The sequence below is a fragment of the Medicago sativa genome, chromosome 1 (genome assembly GCF_051527215.1).
Source record: "Medicago sativa cultivar Bolivia chromosome 1, Bolivia_mono, whole genome shotgun sequence".
Classification (NCBI taxonomy): domain Eukaryota; kingdom Viridiplantae; phylum Streptophyta; class Magnoliopsida; order Fabales; family Fabaceae; genus Medicago; species Medicago sativa.
This window is the reverse complement of record NC_140749.1, coordinates 91,477,559-91,505,004: the sequence shown is the minus strand read 5'-3', so window position 1 is coordinate 91,505,004 and position 27,446 is coordinate 91,477,559. Positions and strand designations below refer to the sequence as shown.

Below are 27,446 nucleotides of genomic sequence, written 5' to 3'. Positions count from 1 at the left end.
GAAAATGCACCGGAGACAATCCGTTCCCCCATTATTGTAGTGTTATTTTACACATTTATTCAATGATGTGCAATTACAGTAATTAATGATGAGTTTAATGGTGGTGGATTGACAGTCCAAAACAATTTTGCACAACCAATTAAAACATTTCAAACTGCCACGTAAATTAAAAACATTAATTGACGTTGCGATTCTAAATGTTTTGATTGATTGCATGTGCAAAATTGTTTTGGACCGTCAATCCTTCACCATTAAACTCGATTGAGATAGGATTTGTAAACACATTTCCATACCCCCTCCGGTCACATTTATAAGCAAAAAAACATTTTTTCAGATACATTGAATAATCAATGTATCCAGTCACATTTATACAATAATTATTCAATAACTTAAAAAACTGATTTTTCCTTATAAATGCGGCTGAAGAGAGTATTATATTCACACAAAATATAAACAAAGTGAACATCCCAAAGAAGGTAGGACAAAATAGTTTGGAATGAAACAATACAGTTTAAATGAGCTGTGTGTATGTAGTGACAGACCAACCTTAGCCCTTAGGTACGGTTTAAAAGATGAGAAATTTTTTCTTAGTCACAAACACAAGAAAAAAAAGTTTAGGTACATACATATAAATGAAATAAATCTCATTAATTAAAGAAAAAATAATTAAATGATATGATTAAATTCTTTTTCATTTATTTTTCTCTACTTGTGTGAGCGTGCCCAAACTTTTTTATTTGTATCTGTGTTTAAGGCTTTAAGCAAGTCTTTCTCTTAAAACATACTATTGTTAAGAGTAATGATATTTTGACATCCATCTGATGACAACTTTGTTGACAACCTTGTTTTTCTCACTTCTTATTGGTCAAAAACAATGGAGAGAGAAAAAGGAAGAGAGAGGATAAAAACATCATGTGAGTATGAGAGAGAAAGTTGTCCAAAAGTTGTCAAAAAATGGTTGTCAAAATATCATTTCTCTATTGTTAATTTAGAAGTTCTTCAATCTTCACCTTTTGTGAAGGGTGAAAAAGTGAGTAGTTTGTGAAAAGGCCAAAGTCCAAACGATAAAGACGGTTTGTGAAGGAAATTACCGCGCACGCCAATCTTTTTTTGTCTCTTGTCTGCTTCCTTCATGACTATTTCCATCTCAACTCTGTTAGCCGTTAACTTTCAGTTTGTTTTTTCTCCATTTTCTCACAACCTTCCCATTTTTCATGTCTCTTTCACACTTTAATTGATTCATTCAATTCAATTCAATTCAATTCAATTACTACTACTATTCTTATTCAAAACCCTAATTATTATACTAATTAATAAACTAATCCACCACCATCACCCTACCATAACCCATTGACCTTCTCCTCTCTAATCTTTTATTCGCCTTGGTTCTTACGTTTTCCTTCATTTTCCACCCTTTTTCCATATTCATTCCATTCCATTCATTCCTCTCTATTACTATTATTATTCTACATTCACACACTATGTTTCTCCATTCCCAATGATGGATTCTCCCTCTTTTTCCTCTTCTTCCTCTGACTTCGCTTCCGCCATTCAGGTTATGAATCATCATTTTCACTCTTTTTCTCTATTGGGACCGTACCCAATAATATTTGTTTATGTTATGTGCATCATTTTAATTGCTTTATCTGGGTACCCTTGTTTTTTTAGAATGAAAAATGTTAGTAAAGTTAGTATTTTTATGTGGAATTAATATGCTTTTCCTTCTCATCACTTCACTGCGTGTATCATTGTTATTCTTTATATAGCAATAGAAAAAGACTATCACTTTTACTGATCATTTTATTTTAAACAGATTTTTATTCGTTTGGGGTCACCCAATTTCCCTTGAATAGCAAAAAAGTTATCTTTTTTCATTTTTGTCATTGACTTTCTTTGACCTGGTTTCTTGAAGAGTCAGAAATGAAGTTAAAATTTCTAAATTTGGTTGCTTTTTATGGTGATAGAGTGCATCCCGGAGCAGGAGAAGTGGCGGCGGCAGCAGTGAAATGGTGGTGGCGGCAGAACAATCGCGGCGGTGGCATGATGTTTTCTGGTTAGGAATATTTGTGATTCATTTGATTGCACTGGGATTCCTTTTGGGGGTTCTTGGTCTCAATAGGTTTGAGAAAGAGAATAGACTGAACATTGATAAGTACACTCCTGGTCTTACCGGGAATCATGCCGGGTTAACCGAAACTTATTGGCCGCTTTATGCGGCTGCTGGTGGAATTGGGACTGTTCTTGGATGGACTTGGTTGTTGTTGTTGGGTTCCCAGGCTACTCAAATGATGAAAGTTTCTGTTCACATCCTCACCACTTATCTGGCTGTCATAAGTGTTTTGTGTTTCTGGACTAACCAGATTTTCTGGGGGGTTGCTTTCGCTGTTGGAGCTGCTCTTCAGTTCTTGTATGTTATATCCGTCATAGACAGGTATTTGCCCTGAAATCATATGTTTGTGTTGGATTGCAGAAGCGATTGGCCCTGAATATGTTAGAGTGAATAATATTATTTGATCGGTGCTTTGTATCAAACATCTCAATTATTCATCAATTCCCTGTTCTTTTAGAACACAAAATCTTGATTTTTCATAGTCAGCCAATAAATTTCAAGTTGCAATGTTTGGATTGGCGGCGAGATTGATAGAATTATGGTGAGTCATATGATTTTAATAAAACTTACACTTTAAGCTTCATCGTGATTTTGCCAAACTCACCGCTAATCCAAACATTTATAAAAGTCAATAATGTACTTCTTGATACGGGTTTAGTTTAATATAAGATGATGAAGTGGGTCTGTTCTCTATGTTTACTGCATCAAATGGACATACGTCGTAGTTCAAATGTATTCTCACTCCCCCCCCCCCCCCCCCCCAAAATTGAAGTTTTAGTAGTCTCCTGCCAACGGAAATGCAAATAAACAGCGGTTAGTTCAGTTTCTTAAGGTTTTTTCCCGCTCTATGCATACTTTCTCATTTATTGTAGTTTGTAGATGAATGTTGCAGGTTCCTAATTTTTGTGGCTTGGTTTCTTGACCCGTTTTTTTTCTTCTTTCTTTCTTTTATTTTTGTCTACGATGGTTCCAATCCTCATGGCTTCTTTTCTTCTCCAGACTTCCATTTACGATGCTGGTTCTGCAAAAAGCTGTGAAGATGGTTTGGAATCTTCCCGAGGTCATGAGAGTGTCGTGTGCATTCATGTTTGCTGTGCTTTTATGGATGGCCTTATGGTCATTTGGAGCAGCAGGTGTTGTGGCTTCAAACTTGAGTGATGGGGGACGCTGGTGGCTTCTTGTGGTGAGGTGGCAAGTTTTGCTCTTCATTCTGTATGTTCTTATTTGGACTGGTTATGGAAGTAGATCGATTTTTTGAGCTTTCCTCATCTGATGACGCTGTTATTACATTTCATGCTTACAGGTTTTCTCTGTAAGCTTATTTTGGACAGGTGCAGTGCTCTGTAATACTGTGCATGTTATAGTGTCTGGGATGGTGTTTCTTGTTCTTCTTCATGGTGGTAGAGAGGCAGCTTCAATTCCTGCTAACTCCTTAATGAAATCTTTGCAGTATGCTTTAACAACATCTTTTGGTAGCATTTGTTATGGCTCATTATTTACTGCAGCTATCAGGACACTGCGATGGGAGGTAACAAATCATTTTCGTATGTGACAAATTCAAATCATTTTTTGTATGTGTAGAGAATTTTCTGTTTCTTTTCTTTTATCAACATATTCGTTTTTCTTTCAGATACGTGGACTTAGGTCAAAGATTGGCAACAATGAGTGTTTGCTTTGCTGTGTTGATTTCCTCTTTCATCTTGTGGAGACTCTTGTTCGATTTTTTAACAAATATGCCTATGTTCAGGTACCAGATTGTTGATTTTTTTATATAGTCTAACTACTGATAATTACTGAGAAGGAATGTGTAAGAATTTGTCGGGTAAAGTTCTTGGCAGCATCATATTTGGTTTCAGCCATTTTCACTTGGGTGTATTCCTTACTCCTTACTATAAAGGAGGTACTGTGGAAAATACGAGTTAAGTGGTTGTTGAGACTAATTGAGGATCAAATATGACTTCAAGTGCTACCTATGGAAAGCAAATGAGTTGTTTTATTTTAATCAGTTTATTATCATACAAAACCAAATACATTTATGTTTGTATAGTCAGTTGTAGGAAAGACGATGAATCTCACCTAAGTTGATTTGGGCTTGTGTGGGAAATACCTGTAAAAGCCTTAATAAAGAGAGTAGATCGGATCGTGAATAGTCTAATAATTAAAAAGGAGATCAAGAATATATAGGCTAAAATATTAAAATTTAGATTTTAATGGTCTGTCGTTAAACATGATTTTTAATAGGACACCGATATTGCATGATCCGTGTAATTGGTAAACTTACACAACAATGACATGGTTAATGGTGATATGATGTCACTTACAGATAGCTGTTAATGGTAAAAGCTTCAACAATTCGGCTAGAGATGCATGGGAGTTATTCCAATCAACTGGGGTTGAGGCACTTGTGGCATATGATTGTTCAGGTGCTGTTTTGCTAATGGGCACCATTTTTGGTGGATTGATAACTGGAACTTGTGCTGGTGTTTGGGCGTGGGTTAAATGGAGTGATAGAGTTATTATGATTGGCTCCACATCCATGCTCATGGGTATGGTTTTGGTAAGTTCCAATCTCCTTAAATCTTTAAACACGTTTGAATTGACTGTTAGTTTGATAGAATCCCACCATGATTTTTGTAAATATTATACTTTAGAGCTTCAACGAAATCAGTGTCACGGTGATTTTGTTAAATTCTCCGTGATTTCAAACATGCATTAAGTTAGTTATTTTTCTTGTGTGAACATGAAATGAAATATGTAACTTTGTTTTCAGGTTGGATTGGCAATGGTTGTGGTGGAGAGTGCTGTTACATCGATATATATTTGCTATGCAGAAGACCCTTTATTGATTCAAAGATGGGATGCTGAATTTTTCAACCAGATGTCTGAGACACTACATCACCGACTTCAATATAGGAGTGCTCGAGCCAGGGACTATCGATTCCATGATGACCCTATACGAGAAAACGCCTCTATATGAGGATTCACATGTGTTGTTTTCTTTTGTTCTACAACAGTTTATTTATCCATTGTGTAGATCGTATCTATAGCATATTTTCATATAAATTTGGTGTTAAATTAATAGGAATAGGAGAAGGTTTATGGTGGTGGTGTAATCAACAATGTAGAATTGGATGAGTGAAAAGGTCATGTTTACCTCATGGCTTGGTGTGTAGGGATGGATGGGTATAGATAAACTTCAAAATTGTACAGTTTCTTTCATTTTTAACAAAAAATAAAAGCACAGTTACATTATTAAGATGTATTTATAATTCCATTATTACAGTTAGCAACATTTCTTTTTAAACTAAAGGGAAATGTTAACGAGTGCTCCCGGGCACTCGTTGAACACTTTAAATAGTAAGTTTTTAATGAAAAATTGTGTATTAAATGCATTTGAAATTGTAAATTATGTATTTTGATGCATTAATTATCGTTAAAAAGCTGTGTTTATATTTAACTAGCATTGTGACCTGTGCTAAATACGAGGTGACTCTTGCGACGTTGGATATTAATTAAGGGTGGTAATATGGTCCACGAAATCCATATCTATCTAATCCATCCACCAAATAATTTGATCAAGATTTCATTTTTGAAGACTCACAACGATTAGACTTCTCGTTTTTATTTTTATGTCAGGTCGTATAGTTGATTGTCAACTCATTAAATTGGATGATCAAAATTAAGCTTTGTCTAACACACTTGTTGTAAGTAAAAAACCATTTTTTAGCTTTGTCTAGCAGTGACTTGAGTACACAAATAATAAAATATATCGTTGCATGATGCATAAGTTTTATTTTTACATGAATCAATAAGTCTCCTTATACTTATTTAGTTTAATTTAATGGTGATATTTATTGATGACATTAGAATTGAGTCTTGAAGGATAAATGCAATCTGACCCTGGAAGAAGAGAAAAGTAAGTTTGAATAAATAGAGAAAAAGTGCAGTATTTAATATTTATACGCTTTTCTAAGTTGAGCCGATTTGGTACAGAATTAGCGTAAAGATACATATACACACAACGTTCTGCTGATTCTGAGTTCTGACACATGCTGCTGCTTCAGCTATGCAAATCAAAACAAAAACCAAACTGTATTATTGCACTGCTATTGCTTATGGTTTATCCAAACCCAAGCTCAAGAGCCATGAAGTGCCTTTCAAGCAAAGTTTTTTACTTTAACAGTGAAAGATTCAATTTAGTTTTCACAATTTTCTCTGGGTCTGATTTAATCTCCGACAAAAATATTCATATAAATCCTTCATATTTTCATAAGAACGAATTAATCTTTGATTCATTTATCCATGATATAAAGCTTGTGTTTGGTTTCTTGTTTTCAAATTAATTAGATGTTTTAAGAAGCTCTAAATACCATCTTCTACGTGTGGATTTTTGCTTCATCAAATTCTGTTTTGCAAACAATGTAAGAAACATACACTAGATTAATTCAAAAGATGTAAAATCAATTTTACAATCTTTAGCTGTTCCAGTTAAATTGATTTTTCTTTTAAAACTGATTATATTTGAAATTATAAATTAGAGTTTTTGATTCTAAAACGGATTTTGACATTCAACTTTATTTATTTTTGCCAAAAACATTCAAATTTATTATCGATTTTATTTTTTTGTCAAATAGCTTAGTTACTAGAATTCACACTTTTCAAAGAGAATAAATGAGGTGTATGAAGTTCGAACCTCAATTCCTACGTATAATAATGCATGTTCATGTCAACTGAGCTATGTTCACGGGAACAAATTTATTTATCCTTGATTTTACCTTTACATTAGTGTATTCAAAGATAAATCATTCACTAACTAACTCTAATCTAAGCTTATCTAAAAGAAAAAGAAAAAACTCTACTATATAATCTTTAGAACCCAGAAGAACATTTATTGAAAACCTTTATCTTTGGCCTTGTTACTTGTCTCAATCTCCTCACACATCCTATCAGTCTCAATATTCACTGTTTATGCATTGCCTACTATTAATTGAAGAGGACAAAATGGTGAACCAATGAAGTTTTTACGTGTGAAATCATGCACGCAATCGAAGATATCAATATTTTAAGTTGAATAAGAACTACAACCTAAGAAATTAACCTCAATTTTTTTTTTATAAACTATTAATTTTGAACAACTGATTTTGTTTTTTAAGCTTATTTTTTTTAGAAGAAGCTAAAATGATATTAGATTCCTAAAGAGCCTAGACTTTCCGGTATAATATGTGTCAGACAAATTTTATAAAGAAAAAAAAACGTGCCAAAAAAAGAAGGTTAAATCAACAAGTTACAAATCTAAAAAGGGATAAAAAGGAAAAAGAAAGATACAAATTAAATAATAAAAATCATTTTAAGCTTATTATTTAAGGAGATGATTAGTTTGAGCTCATATGTTATAAATTAAAATGTATTTTTGTTATTCAAGGACATAGATATGATTTTGTCCTAATAAAAATCATTTATTTTTTCAAAAATATATATTTTAAAAATGATTTGTATGAAAAACTATTCAAAATAACTTTTCATTTTAAATGTTTTTTTTAAATCTTATTATAAAAGATTGTAGCAAAATCATAAAATACTTAATGATTTTTTACAAGAATCTATTCAGACCATCAGATCAATTTTTCATTTGATTTTTTTCAAGGAGAATGCTAATGAGTGCCCTTGGGGCATTGGTTAGAGTATTAAAATAAGTAACTTTGCAATAAAAAGTTGTGCAATCATTGCTAAAACAAAAGTAAAAGCTTGCATTTCCAAGACATAATTTCTATTAATGGATTCCTTAACCATTACCCTTAGGGCACTGGTTAGCAAAACTCTTTTTTTAAACTCTTTTAAAAATGATATAACAAAGATAAAGTATTTTTAAAAGACTGTCAAAAACATACCCAAATCTTTTATAGTACTACTTTTTATCATCAAAATGATACTACTAGTACTATTACAAACAGCTATATGATTATGAGTCCATGAGGGAGGGAGGTAGCAGTGATTGTTTAACCTTCCTCGGATCCATTTTTATCAAATCTAGTACTGTACTTTGCAGATCTCACAACTCGTAACATAAAAAGACCACACCTATAACCCTAGGATTCTGGAGAGAGGGACTCTCATGATCTTAATTTCTTAAGAGAAAAATGACTCTCATAATACAAAGTTCAATCAAGTATACTTTAATAAATGGGGAATTAGTCATTTTATTACCTGAATGAGAAATGAGTAGTCATTTTAGTCCATGAATGTAGAGAAATTGCAATACAGTCCATGAATGTAAACTCTGTTGATCAATTTCAAGGAGTAAAGTGACTAACGAAGTCTATATTCAGCGACTAAATTGACTAACAGAGTCCGCATTCAGGGACTAAATTGACTAACAAAGTCTGCATTCAGAGACTATTTTGCAATTTATCTGCATTCAGGGAGTAAAGTGACGACTCCTTTCCCATTCAATGACTAAAGTGACTAATCTCCCTTAATAAATTTTAGGTTCCGCTAAGAAGTATCCTAAAACATTTGTTAAGGATTTAAAAGAGGAAATAATTTATTACTTAAAAAAAAAGAGGAAATAATTTATAAATTTTATGTAAATAAAGTTCCTTTTTGAAATTTTAACGTGTTGAATATACAATTTCAAAAAAATAAAGTTTCTTCTTTTGAGTTCTAAACAAGTATTTCAAGGACACTATTTTTCATAATTCTTTCATACAAAAATCGAATTCGGGTTTTATGACACATTTTTTTGCAAATATTTTTTTTATGTTTTTATTTTTTACAAATATGGCATGTGTTAGCCTAACTCTTGATGAATGCATTAAGTATATACTGAACTTTTTTTTTTTTTGACAAGTTACATCATCAAACCCTTTTATGCATACAAACTGCAATTTGCATCAACTTGCTTATCACAAAACTCATCATCATGACCATGTTTTCCTAAACATACATATATACTGTGTCTGATTTTCCTAAACAAATATGCAAAACTTCAACACAATTGAATCAACCTCACCATTCTCTTCCCATTCTTCCTTCTTGCTTAGGTAAGTTACATTACACAATGCTCAAAATCAAAGTTGTTTCACTATTTTTTTTTTTTTTTTTACTATTTACCCCCCTCTCCCATTTTTTAGCAGTAGTAGTAAAATGGTTAATGTAAAACAGAGTTTCTCTGTTTTGAAACAGGGGAGATGATGAACTCAACATAAATCCAACGCGTTTCTTCCATCCTCAACATCACCATGCTGTTGATTTAAGCTCAAGTCTCTCTCTCTCTCTCTCTCTCTCTCTCTCTCTCTATATATATATATATATATATATATATATATATATATATATAACAGTTCCTTCTTTGTCAATATTCTCATTTCACTTTTTTTTTAATCATATTCAGGCTATGTGTTTGGTGCAAAGTCTAACAATGTCACTGTTGTTGCAAGTAACTTGCAGTATGGAACATTCAATACTGTAACTCTCTCTCTCTCTCTCTCTCTCTCTCTCTCTCTCTCTCTCTCTCTCTCTCTCTATCTAAATTTTGTGTAAAACTAACAGCCTTATCTGATTCAATGTTGTGTATTGTATAGAACATTGGTTCAGCTTCTTCTTCAGGCATGGCAGATAACAGTCAAAAGACAGAAGATACTTCAACAGAAGATTTTGACAATGATGATAAAAACAACCAAGTACATTTCAACCGTCTTTTGATCTTTTCCCACTATTTCAATATCTATGTATACATTTGATGTATGAAGAGTGGTAATGTCCTTATTTTTCAGTGTTTATCCACCGTGTCTTGGTGCAATGGTGTTGGAAATGAGGCTCTTGTAGTTGTTGAATCCAAGGATCAATGCAAGACTAAGGGTCAATCTGATGAGCACAAGGTTGTTGATTTTTTTTCTACCACTTTTATTGTGACTTTGTGCTATCCAATTCAAATTTAAATTATGTTACATTTCTGTTACTGATACATTTATTTATGGGTTACATTTTCTTAGGCTCTTCGTCGGCTGATGCAGAATCGTGAGGCTGCAAGGAAAAGTAGGTTAAGGAAAAAGGTAATTGCATTGATCCTCCTAACTTATGATTTGTCTTGTGTGTGTGTCTTGTTTGTATGTTATATTTAAACTAATTTCTGCTTTGATGTTTTTAGTCGAATAGAGAGCTTAATTATCCAGCTCCATGTTCTTTTTCGGGTTAACTTAACAAGTTCTTACAAACTTATAAACATTTATTAAGTAGTATTGTAATACTTAAATAAGAAACCTTCTGAAAAATTGTTATGGCCAAGGACATAAGGCAAGAGTGTTTTATAACTTATTAAGATGCAAAAGTTAATGTAATACTTTCATTTTTCATAAATGATCATCTAATTTGACTTTTGGGATTGGAAAAGCTATTCTTTTGCATTGAATTTGACTACAAATTTTGTTTTCTTCCTGCTCTGGTATATTTTAATCTGTCAAAGGGACTGCATAATGTTGATGTTTTAGACGTATACATAACTCAATAATTTCTGAACTGTTTTATGTCACGACGCTGTAACTCAAATACTGATAAAACATTTTAATTGGACCTTTCTCTAATAGGAAGACATCTCAGCATTTGTGACAAAAAAATTCGTACGATATAGCATTACTGGACTAAGTTATATGTTTTGGTTTTGAATAGGCATATGTGCAACAATTGGAGAACAGTCGACTTAGGCTTGCTCAAATAGAACAAGAGCTTCAACAAGTACGTCAACAGGTCCAACAACTTCAAAGATTTTTCATTTGGTAAAATTGGTTTGCTCAATATAATTTTATTGTCATTCTACTTATTTTTTCCATGGATTGCTTTTCCCCTATAGGGTGCATTTGTTGCAACCGGAGTTCCAGCGGATCATGGTCATTCAATTGTTGGAAATAGTAATTCAGGTGAAGTGAAGCAACCTTGAGTTTCATTTCCTTCACAGTGGTAGAAACATGGTGTTTGTGTCTAATATATGTTTTCAAATATAAATTACTCTATTATTTTTGATATTTTAACTGCAATTTATGATGTGCATTTCCTTAGAACTAATCATTCTTGGTAAGCAACAAAATAGATGATCAATGGACACTTAAATTCATGCGGCATCATGAGAATTAAGAATGCATTTTACAAATTAATTATGGAGAGAATGTGAGTATGTGACTGATGAAGTATTTTAAACCTTCAGGTGCATTAGCATTTGATATGGATTATGCTCGTTGGGTGGATGAGCATCAACGACTAATCAATGACATAAGATCAGCTATAAATTCTCAAATGGGCGATAATGAACTGCATCTTCTTGTTGAAGGTGTCATGTCACATTATGATGAATTATACAAGTTGAAGAGCATAGCTGCAAAGGCTGATGTATTTCACATACTTTCTGGGTTGTGGAAGACACCTGCAGAAAGATGTTTCATGTGGCTCGGTGGATTCCGTTCTTCCGAACTTCTTAAGGTGATTTTGATTTCATTTACCATCTTAGCTTAACACTAAAATTTGCTGCTCTTGTATAGAAAGCATTATTATAAAGTGAAAAGTTTCAAAAGTGTCGGAAAGTAAAATAGAAATTGTATTTTGGGATGAATAGGAAAGATTATTATAAAGTGGTTATATCAGGCCTATATACTAACAAACTAAGTAATTAACTAACTTAAATGGACTAGTAACTATTTACACTTTATAACTATTCCTTCCTCTTCGCATTTGTTTTTTCATATTGAGATTCAGATTGTTAGAAACCACCTTGAGCCGTTATCGGATCAGCAGTTGATGGGGATCTACAATCTGCAGCATTCTTCTCAGCAAGCTGAGGATGCTTTATCTCAAGGAATGGAAGCATTGCAACAATCTCTTTCAGAAACACTATCCTCCACATCCACTGGATCTGGAAATGTTGCTGAGTACATGGGCCAAATGGCTCTTGCAATGGCCAAGCTTGCCACACTAGAGACTTTCATTCATCAGGTAATTAAACTTAAGACAATTTGATCTTGATCACTCAACATTATTTTATTCCACAATTAATTGAGTGTGATCACATTGTAAATCTTGTGAACATTGTTTTTCTTAGGCTGATCTCTTGAGGCAACAAACACTGCAACAGTTGCGTCGAATTTTGACCGCGCACCAAGCTGCTCGCGCTCTCCTTGTCATAAATGATTTCATTTCGCGAATTCGAGCTCTTAATTCATTATGGTCAGCATGTCCTAAAGAATACTAAAGGAATTGACACGCATAACTAGTGTGTAGTGTAGGCGAATAATTGACTTCATTGATAAGAAACCTTGTTTTTCTTAACTACTGATCTAACTACCTACATATTGATATGTACTAGTACAAGTTTTTAACAGTACTATTGATAGATGTTGTGAATATCATCACATTCAAGGGGATGTTATGTTGTGACAGTGCCACGCTTGAAACTAATTGCCATAGATATATCATTCCAACTCTTATATGGTAAATTGACACATGAAATTTTAATATCTGTACTTCCATGTGTCTTTTCTTTCTTTCAATCAAGAATATGTACAAAATTGCATTAAACAAGTTTTACAAGTTCATTCTATTCTCTCTTATAATAACATTATTATCTTTACATAGATATCACGAGAGTTTTTCACAACCTATTCTCCCTTATTTTCATGCACTTTTGCTTTGGAAAAATCATAATAAGCTATATTATGATAAAACTCCAGTTTTCAAATTTCACTAAATACAAATCTCCACAGCATAAGCTTCTTCATTTCTTATTCACCACTGGTCTATATATTTTCCTCGTCCTATTGTTCATTCTTGCTGCAAAAGAATCACAACAGTGAGCAAAGTAACAATTATCGTAGTAGTTCGAACTGTCAAAAACTAACATAACCACTAATTTACAAATTTGTGAATTTAAAAAATAAACTAATGAATAAGAGATCAAAATTGTACCTGGTCTTTGATTTTCCTTGCATGAAACTTGAGGAATGAACACTCCAGTACCTTTACCATTCCTCCACAAATTTGTTAGCCAAATAGGTGGCGAACCAGAGCTATCTGTTTCCCACAAATAGAATTTTCTTGTAGGTTTTGTTGCATTGTTATAATTGTAAATTGACCTGTTTGAACCATCATTTGTAACATCAATGTGTTTGAAACTATTGGTTTCAACTAAATCTTCATGGTCTTCAGATGTTAACTGCAGGATCTGCCTCTTAATCTCAGCATAGAAAGTATCATCTTCATTTTCTGTCTCAAACCAAACACTAGGATTTGAATTCATTTCCATGACAAGATTTAAGATTAATAAACCTTTCCTAGGAAATTTAAGTTTGGGCTTGGGTTGATGCAAGGAAATTATGAATTGTGACATCAAAATAAATGGATTATGAGGTTTATGTATAATAATTGAGGAACATAAGAGATACATGATAGTGGTCAATCTATGTATGAGTATATCACATCCAATAGTTTCCAAGTTGGAAGAATATGTTGCAATTTCGTACGTTAGCAAGTGTCTGCTCTTTGAGTACTTTATTAAATTTTAGTATGATATGTTGTCATATTGAATCTTTATGGCCAAATCTAATGGATCAAAATTTAGAAGAGTTTTGATGGTTACTTTTTAGTGACATAAATGGTCATTATTCTTCACCTTAAGTCTACATCATGCATGCTTATGGTTTGGGTTAGCATTAAATATCAATTTAGTAGGTATTGCTTCTAAAATTGGGATGATTGTGTTTTAATTTTTAACTAATAGGAAGGATGCAATCAAGAGAATCTTATTGGTGTTGGATCACTTCTCAATTCTCATAACCAACAATATAAAGGTCAAACTTACATGCTAATATTTGGATTGTTGGAACTAATTTTAACTTGATATAGGTATGATTTTTATGGCACTTTCTTTCTGAAACATAACAAGGCAAATACGTGACTCATGCAAATAGTCAAGATGCCAATATATACTCCTCTATCTTTTATTATCTTTTATTATATATATCACTTTGCAATACCAATGCATCCAATTGAAACAACTGAGATTTTTTTTTAAGAGAACCATCATCCTAATACATTATTAATGTTTATTTTTCTATTATACCATTTACCATTTATTACTTCAACTTCTTTCAATTTTAATATATTTTCCCATGCAATGAAGGATGATTATATAAAATCACACATAATTTTTCTTTCAAATACCAAATTAATTACATTTTTTAATGTGTAAAAATGTCAAAACGACTTACAACAAAATACGGAGGGGCTCCTTAAAAAAAATATGGAGGGGCAATATTTTTTCCAATCCACCGTAATTAGAAAAATTAGGATCCTAGACCCCAATATGTATTCCAATGCATCCTTATAATTTAAGAGTATTACTTTTCCCACCCTGCTGCCTTCTCGCGCGCCCTGCAAAATTTCGAAAAATACCTCTGGTCCGGATTATATAATTCGGAACAGATTGTTAGTGATTTCTGAAAAACGAACTCCGGACCATATTGTTATGTGCTTTTTTGTGTCTTTCTTTGATGTCAAGGGTCTTTGTTGAACGTTATATGAACCCCACACAAGCTGCAATGCAATTGCAGGATTCATATGAACGGTCAACAATGACCATGGCACCACCGACACCCCTAAAAAACTAAAAAAATTGAAGAAAATGGAAGAAAAGAGGTGAAGTGAAGAATGAAGGTATTTGTTGAAGATGAAATCCTATTTATAGCCTAAAACAAGTCCTAGGTCATCAGTACATTCAATGAAAACGTGTTAGTGGTTGTAACCGTCTAAACCTACATTAATGTCTCCACACAAAAGAATCCAATGCTGAAGCTTTTCCCCAGTATCGTATTAATCCGAAAAATATATTCCGGAAAACAAAGGTGTATTCCCGATTTTATTTTCCGGAATGTATCAGTGTCATGGCCGGTGGTTTGCACCACATGTTTTTGTCGGTGGTCAAGTCAAGAAAACGTGTTTTACCACGTTTTTTGACTACATTTATGACCTCCCAACCGTTTTTTGACCCACCCTTCCTATAAATAGCCTTCCAAACCCCACCATTTCTCACACCATCCTCTCCTACCCTCTCCTCCTCTTCTTCCTTTTACAACCATGGTTTTCCATCGTTGGCCTTTCATAGATAAGGGCCTCGTTGAAAACTTTTAGGGTTTGTATGAACGGTCAATAAGGATGGAACCACGTTGCAAATAAGTGCGGTTCATCTGGGGGTCATGTGGGTCAGTGTGGTTCTTAGGTTGGCCGTTCTTGACATAAGTTTGAGCACCCCCTACCCCCCTCAGGGGCGTTGTTTTCTTATTCCCGCCCTCCTCTTCCCTCCTCCCCTGGCTGACCTCCAACAGGGAAGCTACCGGTATGTCCTATCACATACCAGTGGTTAGGCTCTTAGGATATTAGAATTAGATTTAAGTTCTTATGTAATAAGCTTAAAAAGCTTCAACATTATTGTAATGTATTGTTCATATATTAATAAAATGTGTTTTTTTTTTATCTTTTTATTTCTGGTTTATATTTTTATTTGCATTTATTTTACGAATTTCAAAGCTTGAAATTGAAAAAGTTCTGGAAAAAGACCATTACTGAGGGTTTCCGGATTTTATAATCCGGAATGCATGAAGGTGGTCCGGATTGTAAAATCCGAAGTGCACCAGACCCTTTATTTGGATCATTTTCGTTGCGAATGCCTCGGAAAAATAATAGAACAAAGGTACATAACATAAATAGAAGCAACATAAGACAAATAAAAAGTTTTAAAAAACCATAATAACATAAATGATGAATCTTTTGGGAAGGTGTTCGAAAAGGAGCTTTTGAAATCGATCTTGCCGGCCTGCCAACTGACATGTTACGATCGGCAGGCCGACATGATCCAGTTCATAAGAACCTCTTCTTTTGGAGTCAAATATAAAGCAACCTCTTTGTATCTATATATTTTTGCCAGCATGCGGAGGAACTTCATCACGCGGACACGGTCAAATAGAGAGCTATCAATTTGCGACCGCATGAGAAAGATCCTCAGTTTAATGACAAAAATTTGCAAGGTTTTCTTTGGTGTGTTTGTGTGTTTTGCTGGTATTGAAGCTGAAAACCAGAGATGGTGTATTTATAGAGGTCCTTGGATGTTGTGGACCACATAAACTCTTGGTGTGATGTGGTCCATACAAAAGAATCCTATGATGAGGCTGTCCGGATTATAAAATCCGAACCACTATTAACCCTACAGAAAGCACCAAGTTTTGTTTGTTTCAACAAGAATCATATTTTTCCGGATTATATAATCTGAAATGCATGTGTAATCCGAATTATAAAATCCGAACTGCATCAGAATCATTTGGCCGGTGGTCTGCACCACACAGAACACATTTGTCAATTGTTTTGGTCTTGGGTCAAGTCAAGAAAACGTGTTTTACCACGTTTTTTGACTACATTTAAGGCCTCGCAACCGTTTTTGACCCACTCTCCCTATAAATAGCCTTCCAAACCACACTATTTCTCACACCATTCTCTCCCACCCTTTCCTCCTCTTCCTTCTATAACCCTCTCCTCCTCTTCCTTCTACAACCATGGTTTTCCATCGTTGGCCTTTCATAGAAACAGGTCTCTTTGGAAATTTTTAGAGATTGTATGAACAGTCAATGGGGCCCAAGGGCATTGGTTTCTTCTTCCCGTCCTCCTATTTCCTCTTCCCCTGTCTCCCCTCCAACAGTGAAGCTACTGATATGTCCCATCAGCCGGAGCCACTAATATAGCTTACCCCCTAGAAATAGTTTTAGGTTCTTATGTAAAAAGCTTCGACATTATTGTAATGTATTATTCAAATATCAATAAATTGAGTTATTTTTATCTTTTTGTCTTTTATTTCTGTTTTATATGTTTATTTGCAATAATTTTACGAACTTCAAAGCTTAAAATTGAAAAAGTTCTGGAAAAAGACCATTCCAACATGTATAATTCGGATAAATCTGAAAAACGTTAACAATTCATTCCGGAAAACGAATTCCGAACCAGGGGTAAAAATGTAAAAAAATAGGGTGCGCGAGGAAACCCACAGGATGGGAAAAGTAAAACTCATAATTTAAACACATTTTGGACTGCTATTAGACTAATCCTTGAGTCCACACAAAAACATTTAAAAATTCTTTTTCAATCGGGCTAAAATACCGTAATAAATCTAACATGTAAATGTATTTTGATTTTTTTTTTTGGTGTCTAAGAGTCGAACCCAGACCTTGCATATATTATGCATTATCCTTGCCAATTGAGCTAAGGTCATGGGATCGTATTTTGATTGATTAGTAATTGAACAATATCCCGAGGTTTTTTTTTTGGAAATTGAGTTTTTCTCTCTGTTGTTTCTTCTTAAATCATAGCCGTCACCTCTTTTATTCTTCATTTATCAAAGAGGGGTGATTTAGTTGAATAAGTGATTTTTACATATTTCCAATCTTATTTCCTTTGTTTTTGTGATTTTGTCGTCTTTGCACGACTCTATTTATTTTGATTTTCCGTCTTTGTGCAGTCTGATGTAGATTTTCCATTTTAGTGTAGTGTTTATTTGATTTATGTTGAAAGATTAACCTTAAGTAAGTGCAAATTCAATCAATGACTTTTGTATCGTCAACGTTTGCATATCCAGACATGAGTATTCTGGGGACTTGAATATAGTAATATTTGTAGGCATAGGTAATTTACGGTTTTATGCTATTAACATGGATGATGTGAGTTTGTTCGCAAATTCATCCTTTTTGTTTTCAGCGATTTTAAATTTGTATTGTATCGATGTACTCTATCATTTTGAATGAACGAGTATCACTTATTTTTGTCAAAAAAATCTCTGGTCTTTTTCTTAAAAGGAGTATCTTCGATCTTGATTAATATAAATACAAGTATCTCATTTAATATTTTAATTATCTGTCATTAATTTTATAATTTTATACCCCTTAATTTTTTTTGTCTAATGTTATAAAATATTAATGATTTCTTTTTTCTTTTGGTAGATAGACAAAATGACAATAGCCATTAAAACTCACACCCAAGTGGAAGAGTCGGGGTTCGAACTCCGATTACAGCGTTTGACCTAACAATTTCAACATTTTTGTCAGCTGAGCTATACTTATATATTAATAATGATATTTTTTAAGCTGCATTTCATGGAATTGTTGTATTAGGCAACAAGCTGTTGGAAATTACTGAAGCTAGATAATCTTGTTCGTGATCTTCTTCTCACTGCCAGCGATTTTCCCTCTATGTTGTTCACTTTTTTTGACAGGTTATCCAGTTCTCAAGTGGCATTGGCAGCTATGACTCTATGGAGCCTTTGGAAATGTCGCAATAGCAAACTTTGGGACAATGTTGATACACCGCCGCTTGTGGTTATTAATCGAGCAAGAGACACACTCTATGAATGGAGCTATATGCAACAGGCAAAAAATCCGATGCAAGAAATAACACATGATGCGTTGTGGGAGAAGCCTCCGTTGACAGTTGTTAAATGTAATGTTGACTGCGCACTGTTTAACAATAACTCTATCATGGGTTATGGTTTATGCTTTAGAGACTCCATGGGTCATTTTCTCCTTGGCATGTCTAATTATGAGTTTCTTAGAGTCACTCCATCTGAGGCGGAAGCTACCGGACTTCTTGAAGCAATCAAACTAGCTATTGCACGAGGCATGCAATCTGTTGTCTTCGAATCTGATTGCAAAATTGTGGTGGATGCTGTGAACTCTAGTGTCAACCCCCACAATGAACTTGGTGACATTATTTTCTATTGTAAACAACTTTTGTCTTTGCACACTAACTTTTTTGTGCGTTTTGTAAGGAGGCAAGCAAATAAGGTAGCTCATAACATAGCTAGAGCTTCCTTATCTCATCCTAGCCCCCATATTTTCTCTGATGTACCGTCTAGTTTGAACACTTTATTATTGAATGATATGAACTAGTTTTGCCTTTGCTCAAAAAAAAGGATAAACAATTTTTTTAAGTAAGGATAAATAAATTATCAAAAATAAAATTTATATTGATTGAATGTTAAAAAGAATGAATTTAGCTGAGATTTACAAATATTTTGGATCATCAAATATTTGCTTATTAATGTATTATAATTGTGCTAGGAAAAAAAGGATTTCATGACTTATCCCAGAGACACACATTAAGAAACTTAAAAGTCTATTAAAATGACAAATAACTATTGAAACTTACACACAAAAATTGAGAGACCGGTGTTTGAATTCCGGTAACGGCATATTTCTTATAAATTTTGACATTTTTGCAAGTTGAGCATGAACTTATAGACTCAAAAGTAGAAATTTTATATCAATTAAAATTAATTTTATATACTTTTAAAAATTTCAATACATGATATTTAAGACAAAATTACTATAAGTAGTACCTATGAGTCTAAGATTTTCCAAAATAAAAAATAAAAACTCATATGAGGGGGTGTTTAGGGAGAAAACCGTGTTTGGGCCATTGAAGAGTCATTATATTGGGCTTTGGCTGCTGGAGTAATGAAAGTCGCTATGAAAGGGATTTTTGCTACATGTCACTTGTACATAACATATGTCTAATTCTATTCTTCTATTTTTAAGGACATTAATATTATTAATAAGAGGTCTATTTAGAAAAAATAATATAAATATATGTTATAATTTTTTTTGGTGGTGCCCGGGGTTCGAACCCCGGACCTTGCATATTTTATGCATTGTCCATACCAATTGAGTTAAGCTCACGAGGACAAATATATGTTGTGGGTCCTGTTAACCGGTGCCCCCGGGGCACTGGTTAAGGAATCCAAAAAAGGAAAATTTAAATTAAAAATAACACCTTTTTGACTTTTGAGAAATTTTATTACACAATTTTCAATACAAAAGCTACTATATTTGCTTCCTTAAGTGTGCGTTTGATTATTCTTTTTAAATTTGAATTTTTTGATTCCTCAAGTATTACATTTGTTGCAATTTTGGCATGACTCAGATTTTTACCCTATAAATAGTTATTTTTGTCACAAAAATGGTGATTATTGGCCTCAATTGGCGTTTTTTTTTTGAATCAAAATTGGGACAGTAAGTTAACATGTTTGAGGCTGAAAGTTACCATGTTTTGGGGGAAAAAAACTTCGGATCTAGTCCAAAATTACAACAAATGTGATACTTGAGAGATCAACATATTCAAATTTGTTTTAAACACAGACTATTTTTGCGAGCATCGAAAAATAAAGGATAAAAAACCATTAAGCCTTTGAAATATCACTTGCATTGAGATAAGGACTTACTAGTTACTACCATATAGAATAGACAAGTTTCTCAAATACAAAATCCTACTTCCACATTGTTTTTACTCTCTCTGTTTCAAACACCAAACACATCCAAGTTGTATTTTTATATGATGTGAGTACTTAGTGGCGGAACCCTATTAGGGCTTGGGTTGGCCACGGCCCATCCGACCCAAAATTTTTAAATTTTTTTATTGGAGAAATTATTAAAATATCATTGATTTTTAAATAAAATTATCTTGTGGCCCATCATCTTTTCCACTAGAATATTTTTTACTGGCTCTGCTGATGTGAATACTTAGATAGAAATGTAGTTTAAAAGATGCATGAATGTAACTCAAAAGATAAAACACCGATCTCTCATTCTTTATTTTGAAGTCCCAAATGTTGAGTGACAGGAGCAAGTTCAATGGACATCAAAAAGCAACTAAGACCAGAGAAAGCTTCTATATTTAGATGTATTCTGACCTATAAGATGAGGGCCTCATAACGCAACAAAGTGACATGCCACAAACTACATATCACTTCCAAAGAATGCTTTGTTAATTCAACAACTCAATCAATTGCTAAAGTTGTCTCATACTGTGTTCCTGAAATGATGCTAATGGGAGACAGCCTAATGTTAGCCCGTAGTGTTTGCACTCCACTCAGCTCAATTGTTTCTCAAAATGTCAATAATGTAATGCTACAATGTTTTTAAGGCTTTTTTCCTCTTTCCCTTGTTTAAGATTTTTTTAAAGAGAAACATTAACCAGTGTCTTAGGAGCACTCTTTAAAAACTTTAAATAGTAAATTTTTATGAAGAATTGTGTATTTAATGCATCGAAAATTGAATTGCTAAACTTTTTCAAAGAATAATTTCTTAATTGGAAAACCTTAAAAAATGACCTAAGGACCTTCGTTAGCAAGACTTTTTTTTTTTTTTTTTTTAAAAAAATGATTTTTTAGTTATGTTTGCATGTAAGTTATTTTTTCTTTAAAAAAAATATTTTTTACTTAAAAAATTATTTTTAGATTGAAAATGAAAGTTATTTAGATTATTAGCTTTGGAAAAACTATTTTTAATAAAAGAGAGAAAAAAAACATAGTTTATGATTTTTTTTCAAGCATATTAATGAAAATCTCAAGCATAGTTGCATACCTCAAGAGTCAAAACTCAAGTACCTATTTGACAATGTACAATATTGACTTAACATGACCCATATATTTTTCTACTAATATACAAATATAAACAATATCATGTAATATGTTGTTGGATTCGTCTCGATAAGTATTTTTAAAATATTAAATTTTCGTAATTTTTTCTAATAGAGAATTGAAGATATTAAAGATAAAAAATATACATTGATATGTGTGTCAGAGTCAACTGTGTCAAGTAATATGGGAGGGAAGGAGCAATCGATGATTAAAAGGTCAAACATAAGCAGCTGGCGAATGACATGCAGTAACGTGGCTCATCCAATGCACACATTCATTATGTTCATTTTGTTTCTATTTGAGTAATTTAACAGCGACACACCTAATAGTGGGATATAGGAATGATTAGTTTCACATTGAATAAAATTATAAGAATGAGTTAAACAAAGGATATGTAAAAGAGATAATTTTATATTCAATATTTTAGGGTTTTGAATCAAAATATAATGTTTAAGTCATTTAGTTGTTCGAAGTATAATATGAAGACACTTTTTCTAACGTTTTAGATTCTACTCGTAACCCAACAAATGGTATTAGAGTCCGGTTCAATTTAATAGGAGAACTGGAGTTGATATAGGTATGATGGCTTCACTCAAGCATTGTTGAAAAGTATCAACCATTAATCTCACTCTAAATATAAGAATATACTCAATGGTATATATAAAAAGGTGTCTATGATATTTAATGTGAGTTTGTATCCTACAAGAAAAGTATGTGATTAATTTTCTATACATTTTCCACTTAGATGAATGTGAATTCTCAAAATAAATTGGAGGCGCATTTGAGAATTATAATGACCCACCACATGTGAATTCACGTTGATACATTTACAACATTCCACTTTGGTAGGTAAAGATTCATTGATCACTTTTGCCCCCCACTCCTTGTGTTGTGTATATAAAGCAAACAATAAATGTAATGCCTAAACCCAATCACCCCCAAATAAATTTTCATTCATTCCTTTGTTTCTTGTTTCAATCACCAAAACCTATGACTGCTCTTACCTCAAACCTAAACCTTATCCCACAACATGGTAAAAACCATCAACAACACCAAGGTTCTTCTGTTGTTGAGGAAATTAAAGGTCTAATTAAAGTACACAAAGATGGATATATAGAACGACCCAACATTGTTCCATGTGTCACTTCTGATCTATGTCCAAAAATAAATGTAACTTCAAGAGACATTATCATTGACAGTGTTACAAACATTTGGGCACGTTTCTATGTTCCAAATTCCAACACAAAAAAACTACCTTTGTTAGTGTATTTTCATGGTGGTGGTTTCTGTGTTGGTTCTGCAGCTTGGAGTTGCTACCATGAATTTCTTGCTATGCTATCTTCAAAAGTTGGTTGCTTGATAATGTCAGTTAACTATAGATTAGCACCAGAAAATCCTCTACCAGCACCTTATGATGATGGTTTAAATGCACTAATGTGGTTGAAAAAACAATTTTTATATCAAAATGAGAGTAGTGAATTTGAATGGTGGACTAAAAAATGCAACTTTTCTAATGTCTTCTTAGGAGGTGATAGTGCAGGTGGTAACATAGCTTATAATGTTGCCAAAAGGATAGATTCATGTGAAGGTGCATTTCTAAGGCCTTTAAATTTAAAGGGTCTTATTTTGATACAACCATTTTTTGGTGGAAAAGAAAGAACATTATCAGAGAAATGCATGGAACAATTATCTGGTTCTGCTTTGAATTTAGCAGCTTCAGATACTTATTGGCGATTGGCATTACCATATGGTGAAGATCGTGATCATCCATGGTGTAATCCATTGGTGAAAATGGAGGAATTGAAGCTACTGATGATGCCTATGTTGGTGTGTATATCTGAGATGGATATATTGAAGGATAGGAACTTGGAGTTTTGTGATGCTTTAGGAAGAACAGGTACAAGGGTTGAATGTGAAGTGTTTAAAGGTGTTGGACATGCTTTCCAGATTCTAAGTAAATCTCAGGTCTCTAAGATAAGAGTTGTTCAAATGATGGATTGTGTCAAATCATTCATGGCTCTTTGATTGATTATTCTCTGTTTTTATTTGATCTTGATTAATGTTTAAAAATGTATGCTGGGTGTACATATTGGACTCTTGGTCAATGTAAATATTGAAGAAAATTGTGTTCATAACATTATAGCTATTGATAAGTATTTTTGTTTTTTTTACATTTAGTAGGATTCCATGAATCTGTGTACTTATTTCCAAAGTATAAGATTCGAATTCCACAAAAGAAAAAACCTTGCTAAGGCGATAAGAAAGTAATAAATCATTAGTGATCAAGTTTGAACCTAGTGAAAGAGTACTGTTACAAAAACCAAAGTCACAAATTGAGTTGCTAGGTTTTTTGAAATAAAATAATCCATCAATATCTTTCATATACACTTTGTATAACAATCAAATAAAGTGTTCAAATGACACTATTTGGTCATTTAATTAATCTATCTTATGTTTACTATAAATAAATAATTGTAGTTTTATATATGTGGATCACGTGGTCAATGTCACACTAAGCAGTGGTGATACACCATTGAAGCAGCACATCTTGAAGGCTTCAGCTTAAACCCTTGATCTAGCTGAAAGTTCGAGGTTGAGGTTTGTAAACAGTTTACAACCTCAACCTTTAATCTGCTTAAGTTGCTTGTTTTTTCTTGCTCAAATGAGTGTTCCAGGCCAACTCATAATAACTTTCGGTCGTTGTTCCTACACAATTAAAGTATATACATCAAGATCCAAATTTAAGGTTTTGCACACATGAAATTTTACATGAATCCAAATCAGAATAAATCTTCTCATTTGAATGATTGCATCAGAATAGATAATATTTCTCTATATTGTTATTGTTAATATTATTACTATCATCATCATCAAGAAGAATGGGAATTAAAGTTATTCACAAGAAGATAACACATAAGTATTATAACATAACCAATTTTGTTTGTCTGAATTAAAGTAGTCGAGAATGAAATTTTGAAACAACCAACACAAATGAAGTGTTAAAGACAAGGTTGAGGTTGAAAGGACGACACAAAAACAGAATGGATAGTTGATTTGAAGTGCAAAACCCTTTATTTTACTAAAAATAAAATATATATTAATTTAGAATAGGTCGAAAACAATACATATTCAATATGTTAACGCTAAAATGAGTGAATTTGTGAACAAACTAACAATATCTTAATTAATAGCATAAAACAGAAAAATATTCACAAAGGTGACAAAATCAAAATGACAAAAATATTCATGTTTCCAGATTTGTAATATTGACGTCAAATCTGCAATAGATTGAAGTTAATTTGTCAATCTAAATCAAACGAACAACACAACAAAGAGAGAAGCTCGACAATGTCGTATCAATACTACAAATAAAACAACACTGCACTCATAACCTCATAACACAAAAATACGAAAGAAAAACCATATCTATCCAGATACATATACTAATTAAGTGTTACATAGATGTAATAATTTGATCTTTTCATATATACTAGTATTTTATTTTGGTTATAAACGGGAATCCTTCCTTATATATATAAACACAAAAAATTGAATTGATTACTTTCTTACATCTTTTAAAAAATAAAATAAAACTGATATCAGAAGACAAAACAATTTATATACGTGTGTTGTCTTTGAGGAGAAATGATGATATAATTTGTTTTTGTTATGGAATCAAAATTTGGAAGTTTATATGTTGATCATTTAAAATCATTCTAGCTTGAATATGTTAAAAAGGTGGTGTACTGAAATACCTGGGTAGCAAAGGAAATGATGATATGTGGTCATTTTCTTGCTTCATAGTATATATTAAATAAAACTAACTAGGTAGGGAAGGAGAAGAGAACGAATGCAATGATATACCTAGCTTGGATGCTATTTATAAGCGTGGATTTGCTCAAATGCCAATAACCCAATACCGTATATGACAATGACAAAGGTGCAACTTGTCAAAAAAAATAAAAATGACTAAGGTACAAAGTGTAATAAATTTCCTCTAAAATAAGTTTATTATATGTATACAAAAATACAATACATTATCATGAAGGTAATTTTTTTTTTAAAATGAAGGTAATTTTTTAACTTAATTAGAAATCTATGTAATTGTATTTAAGTAACTTTTTTGGTTTGAATGGATTTTCAGTCCTCTAATATATGTAAAATATTTTTTTGATTTTAATCTTTATATTTTTTTTGTCGGTTTTAATTTCTAAAAATTAGTAATTTTGCTTGTTATTTTAATATTTGGTTCATGTTCAATTAGTTTTTGAAAAATAAAAATGAAGTAGTATTTTAGAGATTAAAATCAATACATATTACAAGAACTCATTTAACATAAACTATATATTATACCTTTAAAAAAAAACTATATTTTAAGGAGTTAACATCAAAATAATGAGAACTAAAAGCAAATATTTCGACTTTTATGATATTAATAAACAAACTTTTTTTGGACAGGAATCAGCAAAATTGGTACAACTAAAACCAACAAACAGTCAAAAGGAAAAGATTTATTAGAAAGACTAAAAACTTACTCCATCCGTCTCTAAATTATAGTCGTTTAAGGTTTGTGCACGGTTATTAAGGAAATGATTAGTTGGGTTGATTTTGATAGTAAAATTAGTGTCATTTACTAAAACAACCTTATCAATTGTAGTTAGTGGAGTATTTAAGTTGGATGAAATTCAATAAAAAAGGGTATATTAATGGAAAAAAAATAATAAATGCTGCATTGGTATTCTAAAGTGACAATTATTTTGTGAAAAAGAAAAAAAATGGTAAAGTGACAATTATTGTAAGTTGGATGGAGTAATGATTTTATTTTTACAACTAAGGTGAAGACTGAAGAGTGAAAATAAGTGCATTGGGGGTTGGTGGAACAATGAAAAACAGCAACCAGTCCTGTAAGAATGATGACTGAACCTCAACCCCCACATTTGAAACTATTTCTATTTCAATTTCAATTATTTTTGGAACAAACTGGTGGAAGTTGAGGCCTCTATTTCTTGTACTTCACGTTGAAGATCAAGTAGCCACATGACTTATTTTTTCCCCAACTCGAGTGAAAAAGATGAATATATTACTGCCTATGCAATATTAATTGCAAGTATGCTATCATAACATATTTCTCTCTTTTGTCGTAGTCGTAAGGTTGGAAGAAGTACAAATCATGGTTGATACGATCGTCACTAAATTCACGTGGGATATGTATGGAATTGTAATTTTAATAACACAAGTTGGTTCGGTTGGAAGTTGGTTCATACAAGACAACAACTCACGTAACTTTTGTTTATATAAAAAAGGTGAGACATTTGAATAATTGTAAGTAATTCAAATGAGTAAATATGTAAAGTGATACCCACAAATTAACTTCCATTTAATTCACTCTGTGTCATTACTTAAGAAAAAATAAAATATTGTTTCCACTTGAATGGAAAACAAGCGGGCAAAAAGCTGTGCCACCTGGCCTTTTTTGATGACAAAATCAATCCTCGTAAACACAATATTCATAGATCTAGGAAACTTCAAAGGTTACTTATGTGGCTGATTTTAATTAGTTGATGGGTAAATTAGTCACAATTCTTCAAAGGTAATCTAGAAAAAAAAACCACAAAAAAAATGAGTTTAAGAATTTTCCAAGACATATTGTATTCTTAAATATTCAAGTAATTTATTTTAATTTGTTAAGATGAAATTTAGGGTTATGCTAACAAGTGCTAAGGAAATCAAAAGTAGTATGTTTGCATTGAATTCAATAATATTTTACCTATTAAATAGTTAAATTCATCATTTTTTACCATTTCATAATACAGTATTTCTATTTTTATTTTCAACGAAACTTTAATT

General features: G+C 32.4%; 4 protein-coding genes and 1 long non-coding RNA gene across 6 annotated transcripts; 3 read left to right on the top strand and 2 right to left on the bottom strand.

Moving 5' to 3' along the window:
- The first annotated feature begins 988 nt into the window (after window positions 1-988).
- Window positions 989-5,362, top strand: LOC146959108 (uncharacterized). The gene is made up of 7 exons (XM_085740631.1): window positions 989-1,555; window positions 1,965-2,431; window positions 3,110-3,293; window positions 3,414-3,638; window positions 3,741-3,857; window positions 4,434-4,667; window positions 4,881-5,362. Exons 1-7 carry the CDS (start codon window positions 1,499-1,501, stop codon window positions 5,085-5,087), a joined length of 1,491 nt encoding a protein of 496 aa, XP_085596757.1. The 5' UTR covers window positions 989-1,498; the 3' UTR covers window positions 5,088-5,362.
- A 3,561-nt stretch (window positions 5,363-8,923) lies between these two features.
- Window positions 8,924-12,615, top strand: LOC146959107 (transcription factor TGA2.3-like). Of its 2 annotated transcripts, none has more exons than XM_085740628.1 (11): window positions 8,924-9,150; window positions 9,293-9,369; window positions 9,501-9,574; window positions 9,691-9,789; window positions 9,883-9,987; window positions 10,102-10,161; window positions 10,775-10,852; window positions 10,956-11,022; window positions 11,307-11,578; window positions 11,852-12,088; window positions 12,195-12,615. In XM_085740628.1, exons 1-11 carry the CDS (start codon window positions 9,086-9,088, stop codon window positions 12,342-12,344), a joined length of 1,284 nt encoding a protein of 427 aa, XP_085596754.1. In that variant the 5' UTR covers window positions 8,924-9,085; the 3' UTR covers window positions 12,345-12,615. The 2 variants fall into 2 exon arrangements, with proteins under 2 accessions (XP_085596754.1, XP_085596755.1); XM_085740629.1 differs by having other exon boundaries at window positions 8,925-9,150; window positions 10,775-10,840.
- On the bottom strand, window positions 12,577-13,624 carry LOC146959106 (uncharacterized). Its single transcript, XM_085740630.1, has 2 exons — window positions 13,058-13,624; window positions 12,577-12,922 (listed from the first exon to the last, which is right to left on the bottom strand). Exons 1-2 carry the CDS (start codon window positions 13,533-13,535, stop codon window positions 12,867-12,869), a joined length of 534 nt encoding a protein of 177 aa, XP_085596756.1. The 5' UTR covers window positions 13,536-13,624; the 3' UTR covers window positions 12,577-12,866.
- An 8,783-nt stretch (window positions 13,625-22,407) lies between these two features.
- Window positions 22,408-23,734, top strand: LOC146959105 (putative carboxylesterase 6). The gene has a single exon (XM_085740614.1). The coding sequence runs from the start codon at window positions 22,518-22,520 to the stop codon at window positions 23,622-23,624; it is 1,107 nt and encodes a 368-aa protein (XP_085596740.1). The 5' UTR covers window positions 22,408-22,517; the 3' UTR covers window positions 23,625-23,734.
- Window positions 23,735-23,856: 122 nt separating this feature from the next.
- LOC146959104 (uncharacterized) lies at window positions 23,857-25,453 on the bottom strand. Its single transcript, XR_015024809.1, has 2 exons — window positions 25,355-25,453; window positions 23,857-24,305 (listed from the first exon to the last, which is right to left on the bottom strand). It is a non-coding gene; the product is annotated as an uncharacterized LOC146959104 (long non-coding RNA).
- Between the last annotated feature and the right edge of the window lie 1,993 nt (window positions 25,454-27,446).